This window comes from Eucyclogobius newberryi, unplaced genomic scaffold, assembly GCF_026437365.1.
Source record: "Eucyclogobius newberryi isolate DKJ021-1_F unplaced genomic scaffold, fEucNew1.0.hap1 SCAF_10, whole genome shotgun sequence".
NCBI classification, from domain to species: Eukaryota; Metazoa; Chordata; class Actinopteri; order Gobiiformes; family Gobiidae; genus Eucyclogobius; species Eucyclogobius newberryi.
The window spans coordinates 3,922,659-3,943,553 of NW_027315724.1; the positions used below are offsets into that span (position 1 = coordinate 3,922,659).

General features: G+C 50.8%; 2 protein-coding genes across 2 annotated transcripts; one reads left to right on the forward strand and one right to left on the reverse strand.

The window, feature by feature from the left end:
• Positions 1 to 3,292: 3,292 nt before the first annotated feature.
• Positions 3,293 to 13,080, reverse strand: LOC140373362 (interferon regulatory factor 2-binding protein 1-like). The gene is made up of 3 exons (XM_072459895.1): positions 11,828 to 13,080; positions 9,899 to 10,180; positions 3,293 to 6,657 (listed from the first exon to the last, which is right to left on the reverse strand). The coding sequence occupies exons 1-2, from the start codon at positions 12,823 to 12,825 to the stop codon at positions 9,904 to 9,906; spliced, it is 1,275 nt and encodes a 424-aa protein (XP_072315996.1). The 5' UTR covers positions 12,826 to 13,080; the 3' UTR covers positions 3,293 to 6,657; positions 9,899 to 9,903.
• A 104-nt stretch (positions 13,081 to 13,184) lies between these two features.
• polr1g (RNA polymerase I subunit G) lies at positions 13,185 to 18,633 on the forward strand. The gene is made up of 3 exons (XM_072459896.1): positions 13,185 to 13,403; positions 15,979 to 16,114; positions 17,398 to 18,633. Exons 1-3 carry the CDS (start codon positions 13,322 to 13,324, stop codon positions 17,891 to 17,893), a joined length of 714 nt encoding a protein of 237 aa, XP_072315997.1. The 5' UTR covers positions 13,185 to 13,321; the 3' UTR covers positions 17,894 to 18,633.
• Positions 18,634 to 20,895: the final 2,262 nt, after the last annotated feature.

Below are 20,895 nucleotides of genomic sequence, written 5' to 3' on the forward strand. Positions count from 1 at the left end.
GAGATGGTTTGGACAAAAACACTGTGAGTAGCGAGAGATGATGCAAGTGTACTTCAAAAAGAGAGGTTCCAGTTGGTCAGCACGGACAAGCTGGCTACACATACACATTCCATAAAGTAAAACCCTTTTCAAAAATAGTTCCTTGAACTAGTACATATCAGCCATCTTTATCTTTACATTCAGAATTTTGATCAGGCCGAGTTTTTAGGTTTTATATAGCTATAGTGTTTCATGTTAATATATAATATCTATTTTCTCCTTTCTCAATTTTGTTATTTTTTTATTGTTATTTATAAAATTGTTCTTTGGGTTCAATATGCCGCTAATGTTAAAGGATGTTACTCATAACTCTTCCAATGCCATTGGATTGATTTTACTACAGAAAAATGAAACTGTAGTAGTGCGGACATTTGGGAGGTTTGTAGCCTCTGCCCAGCCCCTCCTGACCTTTCACCCCAACGTCACACGCTAGGAAGTGGAGGCGGAGCCAGGCCATGGCCTTTAGAAGCATCAGCACACTGCGGTCGCTTCAAAGTCAGGCGCACCGATTCAAACATTTGAAAACAAAAAAAGGTCAAGGGGAGGCTCATAGGCACGTTGGACGCCGGGGTCGTACTGTCAGGTGTGGCGAGTTCCCAGCGGGTCCAGCCTTCCTAGTCACAGGGTTTAATGTGGAAAGCCCTGGTTTAGAAGTTGGCACCTTCAGGGCACCTTACTACGCCCAGGTGACTGGTGGAGCTGCAGTCAGTAATGCTGGCAGTCTTGAAGTAAAAGTATTTGGCTCTCAGCTAATGTTTTTTAATGTTTTTTTAGGTGTAGACTGCATGCCGGAGTGGCAGCCTTTAGGGCTGGGTATTGCCAAGACCCTCGCGATACGATACGTATCCCTACTTGTATGTCCCGATACAATTCCCTCATTACGATACGTATCCCGATACTTTTTTGAAAAAAGGGTCTTAAAGTTTACCAAATGGGCATTTGTTTTATTCCGGATAAGAAAATGCATGAATTTTCATGTTTATCCACAAAGCTTATGCAAAGAACACATTCAAGTAAAGTTGCCAAACAATTGGCAAAGTCTGAACAAAATAAATAATAGCAGTAATTTGAATGAATGTAAACATGGCTATCTTAATTAGCCTTCTAATAGTGAAAAAGTAGGGGCCCATCCCCTTGTGGGGACCGGCAATGCGCTGGCCTCAGCTGGACTGGGATACTCCTGGAAGTAGTTCACCTGTGGGGTCTGGGTGGCCTTGCCCTACTCCCCTGTCACGGGGGCGGGCGGGTCACTCCCCTGTCACGGGGGCGGGCGGGTCACTCCCCTGTCACGGGGGCGGGCGGGTCACTCCCCTGTCACGGGGGGCGGGCGGGTCCTTCGTGGGTCCATGAGGAGTAAATGGACGTGGTTTATCTGGTGTGTAATGTGTGTGATGTGTGGGAGTCGGTTGACCCTCTGTTTGTGTCTTTTTGTTGTTGTTTTGGTCTTAAAATCCCGTTTCTTCGGGTTGGGCACTAAGCTAAGTAGCGCTAGCGCGGAAGTGGCCGCAGCTAACGCTAAGCTAACAGGCGCTCAGCGGGGCCCTGTTGGATAGTTGTATTGTTGAACCGTTGGGTTTATGTAGTGTAGAGTAGGGGAGATGTGTGTGATGTTGGTGTCAGGTTTGTGTCTGGTTTTTTGCCTCCGGTTCGGCTGTTGTGGCCTCGGGGCTGTGTTAGCTCCGGGGCTAAAATGGCGGTCTCGGGGCTAAGTTAGCTCCGGGGCTGCGTTGAATTTGTATAAAATAAAGGGGTGAAAGGAATGAAATCAATGAAAAAGGAAATCAAATAGAATGGAAAAGGGAGGCGTGTAACAGTAGCGACGTTTGGAGCCAAAAGCTCTTCTTCAGGCCTGTGCACAGCTGCTGCACGCTGTGTGTCTGTCTCAGTTGTTCCGCGCTGTTTACCGCCCTCTACAGGAGGGAGCTTCTAAACGGCCGCCTGGTCAATTTTTAATAAATTAACGTTATTGAAAAGTATCGATACGGAGCCTGTGACGATCTATCGCTGTATCGATATTTTGAACACAGCCCTAGTAGCCTTGCAGTGGGTAGGTTGGGTGAAGTATCGCTGTCGTATCAGTGTCTGCGTAATCCTCATCCATCGTTGGCATTAAATTGCACCGTTACTACTGCAACTTTGTTGTCTGTAGGCACCATAATGTATAGACGGTTCTGGTTTGTGATACCATACATACATGTAGTGTTACACCTTCAGGGCCCCTCATAGAATATGGGGGGCCTAACCCTCCCTCTGCTCATCCCCCCATCTTCCTCCGATGTCACACGCTAGGGAGTCGGCAGAGCCTGACTCAAAAGTGTTGTCGTCATCATCATCAGTGCACTGACCAGTACACTGACCAGTGCACTGCTGTGTCTGTAGAACTCTATTGGCTCTGTTCCTCAGCACTTGAGTTGGGACTTTTCCGGTGGGTGGGGGCGGTGGGCGTGGTCATGACGTGCTTGCGCGTGATCTGATCATGGTATGTCACACAATGCGTGAGTTGTGTTTGGCAAATGTTACACAAATGTGAGTGTCATGAATGAGTCTGTGTTGTAGGCTCGGACTGGTGGTGGGGGCCTTCCTTTTTTAACATTTGAATCCAACAATGACCTCGGACCGGACTTTAATGGACGATTGTGGTGAAATCAAACTGTTTAACTTAATAGTCAGGAATCTATTTAATATAACCATCACCCAAAGTTTCAATGTCATCTTCACACAAATCCTCTGCAGAGTGGGCGGGGTTTAGTATAACACTGATATGGCTACAAGCCCCGCCTCCTCCACTCAGCCACAAAACAAACGAGAAAATAAAATGAAAAACAAAAATGTTCATGCCAAAAACATGCACTGAACTCAAAATCTGATTAAGTCTGTTCCTAATAATGGGTCGCAGCGAATGTTTCATATATTGGATTACATATGAGGCATTTATGCACAATATTCTAGTCGTATAAATGTATGGCATTTCAAACCCAACACTCACACGTGTCTGAAGTGTCTTGCTCGAGGACACGCTTGTATAACAGCAGAAAAGTAGTTTAAAGCTGGGATTGTGTTTACACTGGACACACTTTCCCAAACCAAACTGTCCTCCTGATTGACCACGCCCTGCTCATGAGCTTTAAGGGCCAGCAGTTGACTTCAGGATCCCCGACTCCCGTGAGGTTCTGTCAGCTCAGCATCCTTCCACACACTCACACCTCCAGTTTTAGAAAGTTATGCATAAGGATGAGGAGCAAAGCCAGGCTGGTCAGGATTGAATCATATTTATTCCTGATTCACATTTTTTACATGAAGCTGCCAAAAAGACACCAAGTAAACAGACTGAGCAGAGCAGTCAAACCATTTGATCGCGCTCCTAACTACGGCCCCTCTGGAGTCCCCTGGGACCCCACATGGTCAGGCCGAGGGCTGCAGAGTCCAGACCATCCCACTTAGGTCTCTGGAGTCCACAAGGTGAGCTAAAGACCTAGAACTGACATTTAAAGGCACTTTGCACACATGAGCAGGAAGTATTAGACCATGTAAGACACATATATTTGAAAAATATACTTTCAATAGAAGATCCATCTTTATTTGATTACACTTAAAAAATTAAGAACACATAATTGTATTAAATTCATATCAGTGCCTGTTTTAGACAAGGCCCTTGAGGAAACAGATTGTTTTCGATACTTTAGTTTGGGCTTTGACCTTTGGTTGACCTGTGCTTCTGTGACAAGGACGAGAACGGACTCAACAAGATTGTTCCGACTCTTTTCCTGCAACGCCAAGTTTGAAATGAAACTAATGCCATTTTATCAGAGAAGGGAATTGTTCAGGGGAAGTCTGTGCAGGGGAACTATAGCCCCCCCTCAGGGGTCTGTACAGGGGAACTATAGCCCCCCCTCAGGGGTCTGTGCAGGGGAACTATAGCCCCTCCTCAGGGGTCTGTGCAGGGGAACTATAGCCCCTCCTCAGGGGTCTGTGCAGGGGAACTATAGCCCCTCCTCAGGGGTCTGTACAGGGGAACTATAGCCCCTCCTCAGGGGTCTGTACAGGGGAACTATAGCCCCTCCTCAGGGGTCTGTGCAGGGGAACTATAGCCCCTCCTCAGGGGTCTGTGCAGGGGAACTATAGCCCCTCCTCAGGGGTCTGTACAGGGGAACTATAGCCCCTCCTCAGGGGTCTGTACAGGGGAACTATAGCCCCCCCTCAGGGGTCTGTGCAGGGGAACTATAGCCCCTCCTCAGGGGTCTGTGCAGGGGAACTATAGCCCCTCCTCAGGGGTCTGTGCAGGGGAACTATAGCCCCTCCTCAGGGGTCTGTACAGGGGAACTATAGCCCCCCCTCAGGGGTCTGTGCAGGGGAACTATAGCCCCTCCTCAGGGGTCTGTACAGGGGAACTATAGCCCCCCCTCAGGGGTCTGTGCAGGGGAACTATAGCCCCTCCTCAGGGGTCTGTGCAGGGGAACTATAGCCCCCCCTCAGGGGTCTGTGCAGGGGAACTATAGCCCCTCCTCAGGGGTCTGTACAGGGGAACTATAGCCCCTCCTCAGGGGTCTGTGCAGGGGAACTATAGCCCCTCCTCAGGGGTCTGTGCAGGGGAACTATAGCCCCTCCTCAGGGGTCTGTGCAGGGGAACTATAGCCCCCCCTCAGGGGTCTATGCAGGGGAACTATAGCCCCTCCTCACGGGTCTGTACAGGGGAACTATAGCCCCTCCTCACGGGTCTGTACAGGGGAACTATAGCCCCTCCTCAGGGGTCTGTACAGGGGAACTATAGCCCCCCCTCAGGAGGAACTATAGCCCCCCTTCAGAGGTCTTTACAGGGGAACTATAGCCCCCCCTCAGAGGTCGCTAACAGGGGAACTCTAGTGCCCCCCTCAGAGGTCGCTAACAGGGGAACTCTAGTGCCCCCCTCAGAGGTCGCTAACAGGGGAACTCTAGTGCCCCCCTCAGAGGTCGCCAACAGGGGAACTCTAGTGCCCCCCTCAGAGGTCGCCAACAGGGGAACTCTAGTGCCCCCCTCAGAGGTCGCTAACAGGGGAACTCTAGTGCCTCCCTCAGAGGGGAACTCTAGTGCCCCCCTCAGAGGTCGCTAACAGGGGAACTCTAGTGCCCCCCTCAGAGGTCGCTAACAGGGGAACTCTAGTGCCTCCCTCAGAGGGGAACTCTAGTGCCCCCCTCAGAGGTCGCTAACAGGGGAACTCTAGTGCCCCCCTCAGAGGTCGCTAACAGGGGAACTCTAGTGCCTCCCTCAGAGGTCGCTAACAGGGGAACTCTAGTGCCCCCCTCAGAGGTCGCTAACAGGGGAACTCTGGCATCCCTCAGGGGTAAGTTGAGGGGAACAATATCCCCCCAGGGCTCGGCAGAGGGGATCTAAAGCCCTCGAGTATCGACTGTGGTAGACATGAATCCACAGTGGGATCTGTGGGCTACACTTCTGTTTGAACAATGACATGGAAAACATTGTGTTTGGTTGCAACGTGTCAATTTTGTCTTGCCGAGACTAGTTTGTGCTCCCTGAACTCCAATAACACACATCTCACAAAATATGACCAGAAGTGTGGTGAAAATGCATGTCATGATTCTAAGGTTGTTTATTACAAGACCTGTAATGCATTCGTGGAAAAAATTATTAATGTTTGCATATTGGGCAAGGGATTGCACATATACAGTTATTTACATTCTGTAGATAACATTGTACTTGGCCTATAGAGGAATCTGGTTGGTACATTCGGGTCAAGTGTAGGTTTGGTGTGTGACATTCACTTCAATAGTCAATTAGAGCCGGGCTTGGTTACATGAACACAGATATTTCAAAGATACATTTCTCCATCAGTGAGACCATGTCGAGACAGAAAGTCCGTCTCCTGAAGAGTCTGCAGTGTTGGTCCTCAATGCAGATACAAAGCTAGTGCTGCAGACCAGTTCAGACGCAGAGCAGCAAAGGAAGGAAAGACCCAATTATCACAAAAATATGACAAGAAAGAAAAAGTATTTGTGACAAAAATCCCCAAACACCTAACAAGGAACAATTCCAAAAATATCTGTGTATGTGTAACCATGACACAAAAGCAAAACGAGAAGCTCTAAGATCTGCCCTGTTTCTGTTGTAGTTTTGATTCAGGTTTCAATTTAATTTACAAAAACGTTAAGTACATTTCATAAGTCCTTGGTAAATGTATTGGAGCATCACAGAGGGAATCCATACAAAAACCCAAGATCAAAGTCAGTCATTCCTGACTCTTTAATTTCCAAAACACTACAATAACATTTTCCAAATCACAGTTATTGGTTCATTTCCCCCACAAAGGAGGCGTGGCCCTGGATTAGAGCCTCAGGAGGAGCAGAATGTGGCTCCATAGAAACCCTCTGTGATGTGGCCCTGCGCTTCTCTCTAAGCAGTAGTGTTGTGCGTTCTACAAGGCTGAGGATGGCACACGTTTTGCTCTTGTGTAAGAACTGTAAAGAGGTCGGACATGTGTAGGTGTGATGTTCTGGAGAAGAGGAGCAGGCCGAGGCGCAGGCCGAGGCGCAGGCCGAGGCGCAGGCCGAGGCGCAGGCCGAGGCGCAGGCCGTGGCGCAGAGTGGCTATGTCCTGTTCGGGTTCTTCTGACCGCTCCTGCGCCGCTGTGAGGAAGACACATACACATAAGCACTGTGTTAGCATACAGACACTCCCAGGTCCAACAAGCTGAGGGAGGCACCAACAAGAGGGAGGCACCAACAAGAGGGAGGCACCAACAAGAGGGAGGCACCAACAAGAGGGAGGCACCAACAAGAGGGAGGCACCAACAAGAGGGAGGCACCAACAAGAGGGAGGCACCAACCGCCAAACCTCAGGCCGAGCGCTTACAGCCACATTTCCACTGGTTCACTTTGGAGCGGTGTCTCCACTGTCTTAAGCAGCAGGCTTTTAGCCAGGGGCCCGTCATCCCGTATTTTGAAATGTGGACGGGCATTTTCGAGTGCAAGGACGGGGTCATTTTATATTAATAAATCTTAGAAAAAAAGGGATTATCATTCAATCGGGCCGGGAAGCGTTTGGCGATGGTCCGCGCCATGACAGTTTACTGTTTACAAGTGAAAATTTGCATGCTGCGCGGTGATTGGTCGACGACATTTGTGTGCTTGGCTTTGATTGGCTGTCGAGCCCTATTCCGGAGATTTCTGAAGCTCCGCGTTTCCCGAAGCTCCACGTTTTTTTCGCGCACTTTGACAGAATTTCATCGGCAGCGCATTAAATTGACGAAGATCAAGGTAAAGCGCGCTGGATTTGGGAAGGTTATTTTAATCTGTCAATTGACACACTTCAACTCAAGTTGACGGAATGAAACGAAAGAAGGACCCAAGGAATCCCTTTCACTGCACGCACGGCATAACGTTAGACAGCGCTAAAAGCGCCACTTTACTTAGTTAAAATAGTGTATTCGGTCAGAATTTTTTAAGTATATTTTGCGGACAAATGTATTTGGACGGGGTGCTTTATAATCCTATCTAAAAGCCTGTTAAGCAGTGACTTATTACTCTTCCCTCTGCCATAAGGCTGTAATAGTTACCGTCAATGTAACGCAGATGGTTTTTGACTATGAATGGCAGGAGTGACTGATCCAGGCTTTTAGATACAGACCCGTCTTCCCGTATTTCCGACGGGGTATTTTAAAATGTGGATGGGCATTTTCGAGTGCAGGGACGGCCATTTTATTAATAAATCTAAGAAAAAAAGGGAATATTATCATTAAATTGGGCCGGGAAGCATTTGACAATAGTCCGCCATTACAGTTTACAAGTGAAAATTTGCCCAAACAAAAAGTAGTACTTTTTACTAAGTTGAGAAAACTAAGGCATATTGATGTTATACCACACCTTTAATTACACCTTTAATTAGGTCTAATTAAAAGGTGTGGAGGCTCATCGCAATTACGTCAAATGCAAAATTTCGAATGATTCACTTTGTCATTCAACAAATTCGACATTGTCACGTTGTTTGTGGCCCTCTGCCCTGTAGAAGTTTCAAAATGAGGCCCTTGTCTTAAGTGACAGTGGCTGGTCTCAGAGATCCAAAGCAGACTGTGAGGTCTATTTCTGAACTCCATACAACAGACAATCAACAGAGCGTTTGAGCGAGATGATTGGATCAGAGAACACAGACAGCCAAAGTCAGACATCAAGACAAAATAATCATTTCTCACCAACGCAGACTTGATCCACTGTAAATTAGTGTACTTAGTAAGCCTATTTCTAGTTTTGATCTTAGACTATTTAGATTTTTTATCCTATAGCAGATTTAAACTGTTTTTCTTTTTGACTGATAAATGTTGTTTTATCATTGTTCATTGTTTTATGTTTCACTGAATCACCAAAGAAAGTTCCTCAGTTTGTGAATTCTGTTCATTTTCAATGGCAATAAATCTTTTCTGATTCTGATCTTGTGATAAACTGACATAATTCCATGTTTACCCCACATGCAATCCATGTGCCGTCGTGACACATATTCATGTGCAATTACTGTCGTGATCACATGCAATGGTATTTATGTAATTTATCTTTATTATTTTCCCCTCCATCCCTTGTTGGGAAATTGGAGTTTTTGTTTATAGGAGATCTTCTACTGAAAGTGTTTTTCAGACTTCCTATAAGTGATGTGTTCTGTTCTTCTGTATCTACCTCTGTATCTACCTGCGTGGCAACAATGAAATTTCTCCATGTGGGACAATAAAGGAATATATTTTCTTATCTTATGCTTAGCAAAACAGAGCTAGCTAGCACATGTTAGCATCAGTCGTTTCCAGATTATCGACAAACAGCACTTGCGCCAAGACTTAAACCTATATTTCCAGTGCATAATCCATCTAAATGAAGCTACTTAAAGCGGAGAAGTGCAGAGAAGTGGAATAAATGCAGAAAAACTGAGAAAGTCATTTCCTGTTTACTGTAGCTCCAGCCAAGTCTCAGACACACTAAAGCTACGTACAGACCGCCGCGGCCTAATCGCGCCCGACGCAAAATTTGAGCACGTGTACATTTGAAAGGTTTACGCAGTGGACGCGCGCTATCGACGCCCCGGCCACTGTACACAGTGCGGCGCTCGAGCTGTCTGCGCACATGCGCAGTACAGGTGTTGTCGCATGAGCAGTGGAGTTGGCATTGTGTAAAATGGCGGATATCGAGAGCGTTTTTGGTTTTCAAAACCCTCACACGGAGGCGCCGGGCTTGTTTCTGTCTCTGTTGCACCGTGAATACATGGTACAGCTCCTTTCTCCCACACACGGCCACAATCAGTCTTTCATCTGCCAATGTTGACGAGCAAGGAAAAAGTGGCTCTTCTTGTGGAATTCCATGGGGAATACCGGAAATGCGAGGGGCAATACGTACGTACGTCACTGGAGCGTCAGCTCTGATTGGCTGCGGCGGCTGCTGCTACGCTTCAGCTGCCAGAGACCTCAACATATCTGAACACGTCGCGTAAGCCGCTTTTGTCGCCTCATACGCGCCCAAAGCGGCGAGAGCGTAAAAAAAACGCACCAAAAAAACGCAAAAACGAAGAAATCGCGCCGCGGCGGTGTGGACAAGGCATAACGTGGAATTACTAAACGTATTTTTGTGAAATGTTGAGTTTTCAGGTACAATTTAGATTAGACTTTTTTCAGAAAACACCGTTAATGTTTAGGTGTCGTCAGCTCTGCCCCCCATGTGGAGCCGGACCCTGAACCCTCATGAACCAGAGCATTTTGTTGTGCTATGAAGGGGCTCAAATATGAAATACATTTCAGTTTTGAACTGATATATTTCATTTCACATTTAGCAACCAAACCACCAGGCCAGATGAGAAAGAGTTCAGGTTTCTGATGAAGGCTGAGGGTTTACACACCTGTCTCACGTCTCTCGCTCCTTTTTAACAGTGACATCTCCAGTGCCGGCCCCGGGCCCTGCTTCGGGAGCGGGACTGGGGCCCTGGGGCGGGGCAGCAGCAGGGGCGGATGCAGCTCCCGCACCGGCCGAGCCCAGGATGGTGGTGACCTCTCCCTGCATGAACGCCCAGGGGGGGCTGTTGGGAGTGTTATCCAGAGGGCAGCGCTCTCCACTGGGGCAGTACACCTCCCCGTCTGCCCGGCGGCTCTGGATGTACACGCGAGTGCAGGGGAAGCAGAACCTGTGGTGCACACCAGAGGCTTCAGACACATGGTGCACAGACACATGGTGCACACCAGAGGCTTCAGACACATGGTGCACAGACACATGGTGCACACCAGAGGCTTCAGACACATGGTGCACAGACACATGGTGCACACCAGAGGCTTCAGACACATGGTGCACAGACACATGGTGCACACCAGAGGCTTCAGACACATGGTGCACAGACACATGGTGCACACCAGAGGCTTCAGACACATGGTGCACACCAGAGGCTTCAGACACATGGTGCACAGACACATGGTGCACACCAGAGGCTTCAGACACATGGTGCACAGACACATGGTGCACACCAGAGGCTTCAGACACATGGTGCACACCAGAGGCTTCAGACACATGGTGCACAGACACATGGTGCACAGCAGAGGCTTCAGACACATGGTGCACAGACACATGGTGCACACCAGAGGCTTCAGACACATGGTGCATAGACACATGGTGCACACCAGAGGCTTCAGACACATGGTGCACAGACACATGGTGCACACCAGAGGCTTCAGACACATGGTGCACAGACACATGGTGCACACCAGAGGCTTCAGACACATGGTGCACAGACACATGGTGCACACCAGAGGCTTCAGACACATGGTGCATAGACACATGGTGCACACCAGAGGCTTCAGACACATGGTGCACAGACACATGGTGCACACCAGAGGCTTCAGACACATGGTGCACAGACACATGGTGAACACGAGAGGCTTCAGACACATGGTGCACAGACACATGGTGCACGCCAGAGGCTTCAGACACATGGTGCACGCCAGAGGCTTCAGACACATGGTGCACGCCAGAGGCTTCAGACACATGGTGCACGCCAGAGGCTTCAGACACATGGTGCACACCAGAGGCTTCAGACAAATGGTGCACACCAGAGGCTTCAGACACATGGTGCACGCCAGAGGCTTCAGACACATGGTGCACGCCAGAGGCTTCAGACACATGGTGCACAGACACATGGTGCACGCCAGAGGCTTCAGACACATGGTGCACACCAGAGGCTTCAGACACATGGTGCACACCAGAGGCTTCAGACAAATGGTGCACACCAGAGGCTTCAGACACATGGTGCACGCCAGAGGCTTCAGACACATGGTGCACGCCAGAGGCTTCAGACACATGGTGCACAGACACATGGTGCACGCCAGAGGCTTCAGACACATGGTGCACACCAGAGGCTTCAGACACATGGTGCACACCAGAGGCTTCAGACACATGGTGCACGCCAGAGGCTTCAGACACATGGTGCACGCCAGAGGCTTCAGACACATGGTGCACGCCAGAGGCTTCAGACACATGGTGCACACCAGAGGCTTCAGACAAATGGTGCACAGACACATGGTGAACACCAGAGGCTTCAGACACATGGTGCACAGACACATGGTGCACACCAGAGGCTTCAGACACATGGTGCACAGACACATGGTGCACACCAGAGGCTTCAGACACATGGTGCACGCCAGAGGCTTCAGACACATGGTGCACGCCAGAGGCTTCAGACACATGGTGCATGAGGTATGTTTATTATACTTAGGTGACCAAAGTGAGACTTTCTGATTATAAAAAGGACAAATGAGCTTTTGAGATAAAGCAAAAGACCAACCTGTGTCCTTGCACTGAAGGACACTGCACAAAGTGTGTGTCCTCCAGTCGCTCGTGGCACAGTGTGCAGGACAGCGTGTTTCCAGCAGAGTGGCTGCTGCCTGATGCCGAGCCCAGCTCGGAGGCTCCTCCGTGGGGCAGGGCTGGAGCCGTGTTGGCCGCCTCCACAGACGTGCTGGAGCTCAGGAGTTCTCCGGGCCGAGTGGCCAGAGGACGAGGCTGTCGAGCGGGAGAAGACGCAGGCTTGGGGCTGGTCTGGTTCACGCCGGCCATGGCAGAGGCCGTCAGTGGGAGACCTGTAGTTTTACCGCCACCGCCGCTGGCCACAGACGAGTGGACCGGGGTCTGGGACTTGGACTGGCCTTGTGATGCGCTCAGCTCTCGCTCCAGCTCCTGGGAGATGAAAGGCCCTATGCCCATGCCGATCCCCAGCTGTCTGCGGCTCATCTCGGCCAGCACGGGTGCAGGGAAGATCATGGGGTTATTTATGGGGGTCGGTCTGGCAGCTAAGCCCGCAGGCAGAAGACCAGGGGGGATTCCTGCGATACTCTGGGACACCAGACTGGGAGGGATGGCGGCACCGAGCATCGGCCTCCTGCTGCCGCTGGGGCTCTGGCGGTTCAGTTCCTGTGGGTGAGGGTGTCCCTCTCTGTGTAGGCCGTTGGGGGGCACCCTGGCAGAAGAGGCCACACTGTCCCCTCTGCCTGTGCGCTCAAAGCGGTCACTGTGCGTCCTGGCCGTGTCCGCCGGCGCGTCTCTCCCTGAGGTGCTGTGTTTGTTTGGGGAGGGCCCCGGGGACCGCACGGTACCGTCCTGCATGCCATGAGTCCGTTTGAGCTGGCGGGCGTTCGCGATCAGGAACTCGATCTGATTGGCGCCTTCGTAGTTGACGCAGCCGCGGCACACGACCTCCGTGAAGTCCCACACCACGGTCCAGGGCATCTTGGGCAGGTCGCACAGGTAACACCACTGGCGCCGCGACGAGGACGGGGACGACATGGCGCTGCTAATGCTAATGCTAGCGCCAACAAACACACACACACACACACACACACGAGCCCGCTGCTAGCCTGCTAACGGAGGCTACACGTTAGCAGGCTACACTCCCGTGCTGTTTTCACCCGTGCTGTACGGAAGCCTCAGAGTCCCGTAGCTCCGCGGCCTCGCGCGCACATCACGGACAGAGTGGACACGGTGTGCGCGGCGCGGCGGCTCGTGTTGTTGTTTGTTTACCACTTGAGCCGTGTCTCTGCTGCTGTCAACTGTTTTCCCGTCAGGCGAAGGAACGTTACGTAACACCGCGGGAGTGCATTGTGGGAGTTTGAGTCCTGGAGCCGCGGTGGCTCGTGCTGCCCACGGGCCTCATGGCTCACAGACAAACTACAGCACAGTCAAGCGGAAGTCAGTCGCCCAGGGTCAGAGGTCATCAGCAGAAACGTGCGCCCACAGCCACGCGCTTAAGCTCCGCACGCGAGTGTAAGACGTTCGTGATAAAATGCCCCGGGACATATCATCTTCCTCCTCCGGTGAAGATGAGGAGCCCGGTCCTGAGACGCACGCGGACCTGGAGCCGACAGGTATGAACTTTGACCCCACAGTAAGTGCTCCGCGCCTCACGGGAGCAGCGCAGGGTCAAATACTGGGTCGTGTTTTTGGAGCAGGAAACGAACATGCTTTTGTGAGATTGTATTTGTGCTTTCACGTGGCGTGTGGCGTAAATACGAGTTTCTGACCGGAAGTTGCGCATGAACACCGCACGCAGTCGTCTGCACTGGTCAGAGAAATGGGAATTCTGGAAACGGAACGACCGGAGTTGTGACGTAGTGGACGTTTGACTGTTTGAAGGCAAAGATGAACTTCAAATAATATGGAATACAACATATAGTGAAGTGTAAGTGAACTACAGGAGAAAAGTGTCTGACCAGAGCACAGGGTCAGACTCTGTTGTTCAGACTCACATCACGTTGTCTTCTATTTCCCCCGTTCAGAACCCAGGACACATTTTGAACTTGATTTTCCTCTGATTGTCAGTGTGCCCGGTCCTCTCTTCTGGACCACCACTGCTGACCCTCAGTGTGCCCAGAGGAAATGACCAGTGCAGCAGACTGTCCACTGACACATTCTCAAGCCCTGCGGCCAATGAAAATGAACAGAAGACGCACTGGACGCAGCCTCTGAGCTAAAACCTTCTGTCGCATCTTTTGAGAAGACGAGAAGACGAGAGATGGACAAACAGTGAACCACCGAGTCATTTCTGCCTCGACACAAATGTATGAGGCATAAAGCTCATGACACATAAGTGATGCCCTCAGAGTGTCAGCCCTCCTCCTCCTCCTCCTTCTCTTCCCTCTCCTCCTCTCGTCCTCCTCTCTTCCTCCCTCCTCTCTTCCTCCCTCCTCCTCCTCCTCCTGCTCTTCCTCCCTCCTCCTTTCGTCCTCTTCCTCCCTCCTTCTCCTCCCTCCTCCACCTCCTCCTCTGTCTGACCTCCTCCTCTGTCTGACCTCCTCCTCTGTCTGACCTCCTCCTCTGTCTGACCTCCTCATCTGTCTGACCTCCTCATCTGTCTGACCTCCTCATCTGTCTGACCTCCTCATCTGTCTGACCTCCTCATCTGTCTGACCTCCTCCTCTGTCTGACCTTCTCATCTGTCTGACCTCCTCCTCTGTCTGACCTCCTCATCTGTCTGACCTCCTCCTCTGTCTGACCTCCTCCTCTGTCTGACCTCCTCCTCTGTCTGACCTCCTCCTCTGTCTGACCTCCTCATCTGTCTGACCTCCTCATCTGTCTGACCTCCTCATCTGTCTGACCTCCTCATCTGTCTGACCTCCTCTGTCTGACCTCCTCCTCTGTCTGACCTCCTCCTCTGTCTGACCTCCTCTGTCTGACCTCCTCCTCTGTCTGACCTCCTCCTCTGTCTGACCTCCTCATCTGTCTGACCTCCTCTGTCTGAACTCCTCTGTCTGACCTCCTCATCTGTCTCACCTCCTCCTCTGTTGGACACAGGTTTTCCTCTGATAAATAAACCACTTTCAGAGCCTCCTGAGTGAGTTAGCATCACAGCTAGCCTCGCGCTGCACCTCTCTGTTTTGGTCAGCAAGAGATCACATGACGCTGTTTAACCAATGAAAAGTCAGGAGCCCCAGCCTGGCCCAGGAGACAGAAGCTTCAGGAGGTGAGGCCACCTGTTGTAACTGTGCGCTCCGTCTTCTCGCCGCCTGCAAACGTCACGTACGTGAAGCTCATGGAGTCAGTGACAAGGGTTGTGACGTGTCTGCAGTATGTCCTCTGTCCACAGGGCGGGGCTGTCCCATCCACACTGCCCCACAAGCACATGTGAGCAGCATCACATGTCTTGAGGGAACTGTGGCGTGTTTGTGGCGTGTTTGTGGCGTGTTTGTGGCGTGTTTGTGGCGTGTTTGTGGCGTGTTTGTGACGTGTTTGTGGCGTGTTTGTGGCGTGTTTGTGGCGTGTTTGTGACGTGTTTGTGGCGTGTTTGTGGCATGTTTGTGACGTGTTTGTGACGTGTTTGTGACGTGTTTGTGGCGTGTTTGTGACGTGTTTGTGACGTGTTTGTGGCGTGTTTGTGACGTGTTTGTGGCGTGTTTGTGACGTGTTTGTGACGTGTTTGTGACGTGTTTGTGACGTGTTTGTGGCGTGTTTGTGGCGTGTTTGTGGCGTGTTTGTGACGTGTTTGTGACGTGTTTGTGGCGTGTTTGTGGCGTGTTTGTGGCGTGTTTGTGGCGTGTTTGTGGCGTGTTTGTGGCGTGTTTGTGACGTGTTTGTGGCGTGTTTGTGACGTGTTTGTGGCGTGTTTGTGGCGTGTTTGTGACGTGTTTGTGACGTGTCTGTGACGTGTCTGTGGCGTGTTTGTGGCGTGTTTGTGGCGTGTTTGTGACGTGTTTGTGGCGTGTTTGTGGCGTGTTTGTGGCGTGTTTGTGGCGTGTTTGTGACGTGTTTGTGACGTGTTTGTGACGTGTTTGTGACGTGTTTGTGGCGTGTTTGTGACGTGTTTGTGGCGTGTTTGTGGCGTGTTTGTGGCGTGTTTGTGACGTGTTTGTGGCGTGTTTGTGGCGTGTTTGTGACGTGTTTGTGGCGTGTTTGTGACATGTTTGTGACATGTGATCAGTGCTTTTGATGCTCTCTGTGCTGCAGTGTCCAGAAGGACCAGGTTCCAGTGCCCTGAAGACTTCGTGTCCTTCTCCTACAAAGCCTGCAGCTCCACCATGAAGACCAGCAGCAGCTCAGAGCTGTGGCTCATCAAGGCTCCTGCCAGCTTCGACCCTCAAAGGTCAGTCTAGGTTTATCTGCTTCTTCATTTCCGTGTTGTCATGAGCGGTCATTCTTCTGAGGCAAAGACTTAAGGATTAGTTTTACCTTTGGGTAAATGGTAATCATTATGAACGTTGTCTTTGTCCATGTCTGAAAATTCAATTTATTTTGTTACACCCAAATTTCCAGCTGCAGTTTCCTCGAAGGGGTCAGTAAACATTGCCCCAAATTTGACCAACTGTAATTGGGAAAACTCATTTTTAGTCTGTAAATTAAATGTCTCTGACTCATTTTGCATCAAGGTTTGAACCAAATGCGCCAAGGACCATTTTCCAATTCTAGTTTTCAACTTAAAAACACCAAAAAAAACTGCAGCAAGTGTATCCCAGAAGTACAGTCCTTTTGTTGTGGAGACGGGGCGAAGGACGTGTAGCTGGCGGAGGACGTGTAGCGGGCGAAGGACGTGTAGCGGGCGGAGGACGTGTAGCTGGCGGAGGACGTGTAGCTGGCGGAGGACGTGTAGCTGGCGGAGGACGTGTAGCTGGCGGAGGACGTGTAGCTGGCGGAGGACGTGTAGCTGGCGGAGGACGTGTAGCGGGCGAAGGACGTGTAGCTGGCGGAGGACGTGTAGCGGGCGAAGGACGTGTAGCGGGCGGAGGACGTGTAGCGGGCGGAGACGGAGCGAAGGACGTGTAGCGGGCGGAGGACGTGTAGCGGGCGGAGGACGTGTAGCGGGCGGAGACGGAGCGAAGGACGTGTAGCGGGCGGAGGACGTGTAGCGGGCGGAGGACGTGTAGCGGGCGGAGGACGTGTAGCGGGCGGAGACGGAGCGAAGGACGTGTAGCGGGCGGAGGACGTGTAGCGGGCGGAGGACGTGTAGCGGGCGAAGGACGTGTAGCTGGCGGAGGACGTGTAGCGGGCGAAGGACGTGTAGCTGGCGGAGGACGTGTAGCGGGCGGAGGACGTGTAGCGGGCGAAGGACGTGTAGCGGGCGAAGGACGTGTAGCGGGCGGAGGACGTGTAGCGGGCGAAGGACGTGTAGCGGGCGGAGGACGTGTAGCGTGTCAGTGTAACTCTGCATTTAATAAAGAACTGACACAGCCGCGTTGCACCCGAATGTGACACCCACACATTCAATCAAAATGTCAAAAAGAAGACACAATTCAATAATACACTTATTCATTTTCAATCTAGAAACCATCAGTTGGCATAATTCAACTTTTATTTGGTTAAAAAGTCTGGTTTATAACATTGTTTGACTGATTACTAAGATAGTGGTCGTTTACACTGTGCTGGTTTTAGTTTCAGCGGGGTCCAGCTGCCTCTCAGTGGCCTGCAGACGCTGAGGGTCCCGTCCGGAGAGGGGGAGGAGCACACCTACAGCGTCCTGGGCTCCTCCCACCGCAGCCCAGAGTTCCGCCTCCTCACTTCCCCCAAGAACGCCGCCTCGCTCGCCTCGCCCTTCGCCGGACTCATGAGCTTAAGCCAGAGCTACAGTGACCACGGCACACACCCGGCTCTCCACGTGGTCCCTGCTGTCCCACCACCCTCCCTGATGCCCGGACTCAGACAGAGGTTTCAGCACACGGCCTTCAAGAGCGCCGCACCATCGCCGGCACAGGGAGAAGAACGGAGGAAGAGGAGGAGGGAGAAGAAGATCAAAATGGAGCCGGAGGAGGCGGAGGAGGCGTGTGAGCCGGACGAATTGAGGAGCTGCATAAAGATCAAAACTGAGACTGAAGTCAAAGCTGAGGAGCAGAGGAGGAAGAAGAAGAAGAAGTCCAAAAGTGACGATTAAGCGCCTTAAGGTCGACGGAGGAAGAGGGTTTGTGGGGGAGGGGATGTTCTTTATTACTGTGATGAAGTTATTTTCAAGGACAAAATATACAGTATATTTGGCCGTTTTCTCATTTTCTTTGTGTTAACCACGTCTGGGGAAAAGGGCCATTATTTCCCAGGTTTTGCAGGACCATGTGGGCCCCACGTGGGCCCCTGAGCAGAAAAGCACATAAACAACACTGCAGCTTTGGGACCACACACAGTTCTGTTCTTAAATGAAATCTTTCAATCTGAGGTCATTTTCCCAGTGTGGTCAGTCAGGCTGATGTAAAGGACTTTTCACTTAGAGAGCAGGGGGTCCCAGCGTGAACATGCCGCCGCCGCTCGTGACCTGTGGTTGACGAGGCGATTGGATCCACTTGATGTCACGTGAAGCCTCCGTGTGCCAAATGTAACATTTATAATGAGGAACTTTCCAGGCAAAGTGATCAGTTCTCCATGTTGTCTCCACCATGTCAGATCAGATGATTTTCAGGCAGGGGCCCCCAAAACCAGCCAGTACCTCCAACATCATGAAAGTAGTCGGTCAAAAGTGTTGGGACTGTCAGGCAACAAAATAACCATGTGACGTGTGACCCCCACAGTAAAATGAAATGCATACGTTTCTTAATACGTGTCTTTATATATATATATTTTAGCTGTTTATTTTGTCGTCTGACCCATTTTCAATTAAAAAAAATTACATGTACTACAGTCTCATCATTTATTAAATTATAATATGAAATCATCAATCACTTTGGATTGGAAACAACTGGGATGTGTCTTGAACTCTTATGGGAACTATTTTATTTAACGTCCCAGAAAATCTAGTGAATGAATCAAGTAGTTCTGTCACAGTGAGACCTGCAGGGGGCAGCAGAGTGGCGCCCCCTGCAGTAGCTCTTTCACAGTGAGACCTGCAGGGGGCAGCAGAGTGGCGCCCCCTGCAGTAGCTCTTTCACAGTGAGACCTGCAGGGGGCAGCAGAGTGGCGCCCCCTGCAGTAGCTCTTTCACAGTGAGACCTGCAGGGGGCAGCAGAGTGGCGCCCCCTGCAGTAGCTCTTTCACAGTGAGACCTGCAGGGGGCAGCAGAGTGGCGCCCCCTGCAGTAGCTCTTTCACAGTGAGACCTGCAGGGGGCAGCAGAGTGGCGCCCCCTGCAGTAGCTCTGTCACAGTGAGACCTGCAGGGGGCAGCAGAGTGGCGCCCCCTGCAGTAGCTCTTTCACAGTGAGACCTGCAGGGGGCAGCAGAGTGGCGCCCCCTGCAGTAGCTCTTTCACAGTGAGACCTGCAGGGGGCAGCAGAGTGGCGCCCCCTGCAGTAGCTCTTTCACAGTGAGACCTGCAGGGGGCAGCAGAGTGGCGCCCCCTGCAGTAGCTCTTTCACAGTGAGACCTGCAGGGGGCAGCAGAGTGGCGCCCCCTGCAGTAGCTCTTTCACAGTGAGACCTGCAGGGGGCAGCAGAGTGGCGCCCCCTGCAGTAGCTCTTTCACAGTGAGACCTGCAGGGGGCAGCAGAGTGGCGCCCCCTGCAGTAGCTCTTTCACAGTGAGACCTGCAGGGGGCAGCAGAGTGGCGCCCCCTGCAGTAGCTCTTTCACAGTGAGACCTGCAGGGGGCAGCAGAGTGGCGCCCCCTGCAGTAGCTCTTTCACAGTGAGACCTGCAGGGGGCAGCAGAGTGGCGCCCCCTGCAGTAGCTCTTTCACAGTGAGACCTGCAGGGGGCAGCAGAGTGGCGCCCCCTGCAGTAGCTCTTTCACAGTGAGACCTGCAGGGGGCAGCAGAGTGGCGCCCCCTGCAGTAGCTCTTTCACAGTGAGACCTGCAGGGGGCAGCAGAGTGGCGCCCCCTGCAGTAGTGAGACCTGTGAGTTTGTTTCCAGCTCCACTGAACAAATGACTCGTTATGTATCGTTTTCAGTCTTCTTCCTTGTTCTGGCCTCCAGATCTCACAAATGTAGAAATGTGTGATTTTGGGTGTTTCAAAAAATAAAAATAAATACATTGAGTAGGAAAACTGTTGAGGTCTTTATTTAATAGGTCTAGATACATTTTTCCCACTATGTACGAAGCATCAGACCTCACCTGCATCAGGACTGACCACCAGGGGGCGCAGCTTCACTCTACTCCACCTGCTGTGCACCAAACCATGCAGCAGTTCTCCTGTATGAGCATTTAACTATAAATGTTTATTAAGTCAATGTAATACCTCACGTGTCCTGAGGAGTTTCATACACTGTAGCTCTGGATGAACTGTCTCTAGATCAGGGGTGGGCAATTATTTTCCTCTGAGGGCCATATTCGAATCCAGGCAAGTAGCGGAGGGCCATCAATGGTGTGAAAATTGTTTTTAAAAAACACTTTTCGGTCAAATATAGGCTATTGAATATATGATTTAATTTATTTCACATAATATTTATTAAGGATACAAGTGCAGACCAATACCCGCGGGCCGTAGTTGGTGTAAAAAAAATCTAGCGCTTTAGCCAATTTCCCAGCATCAAATCAAATCAAATCAATTTATTTTTGTATAAATCCTTTTGCCATTTAAGTCAGCCCTAATCAGCAGTAATAGATATTGTTTATTTCCTCACAATGAACAACACTCTGACAATGATGAATCAAGATCATTTAATTTATTTAAGTGATCAATAGTAAAAAATATAAAATAACATATTAAAACTGAAGGTGCTGATCTGAATCTCTAGTATTTACACTGCCCTGAGCTTGATTAGTCTTGTTCCATGGAAGGAGTTTCGACCTGAAGCTGCTCCAATTTGTTCTTCTGGATGAAGTCAAAATGTCTCAGTTGGACAATGTGCTGCCTGATTGGTCGGTGGATTGATTGTTAAGAGTTAGTTGGTTAGTTGGTGGTTTTCTTTCATTTTCCAACGTTATGTCACGTACACAACCCAAGTAACTTGGCGTTATGCTCCCTCTTGGCAGCCCACGACCGTTCAAAGTAGGGGGCTTGTTCCTCCGGCGAG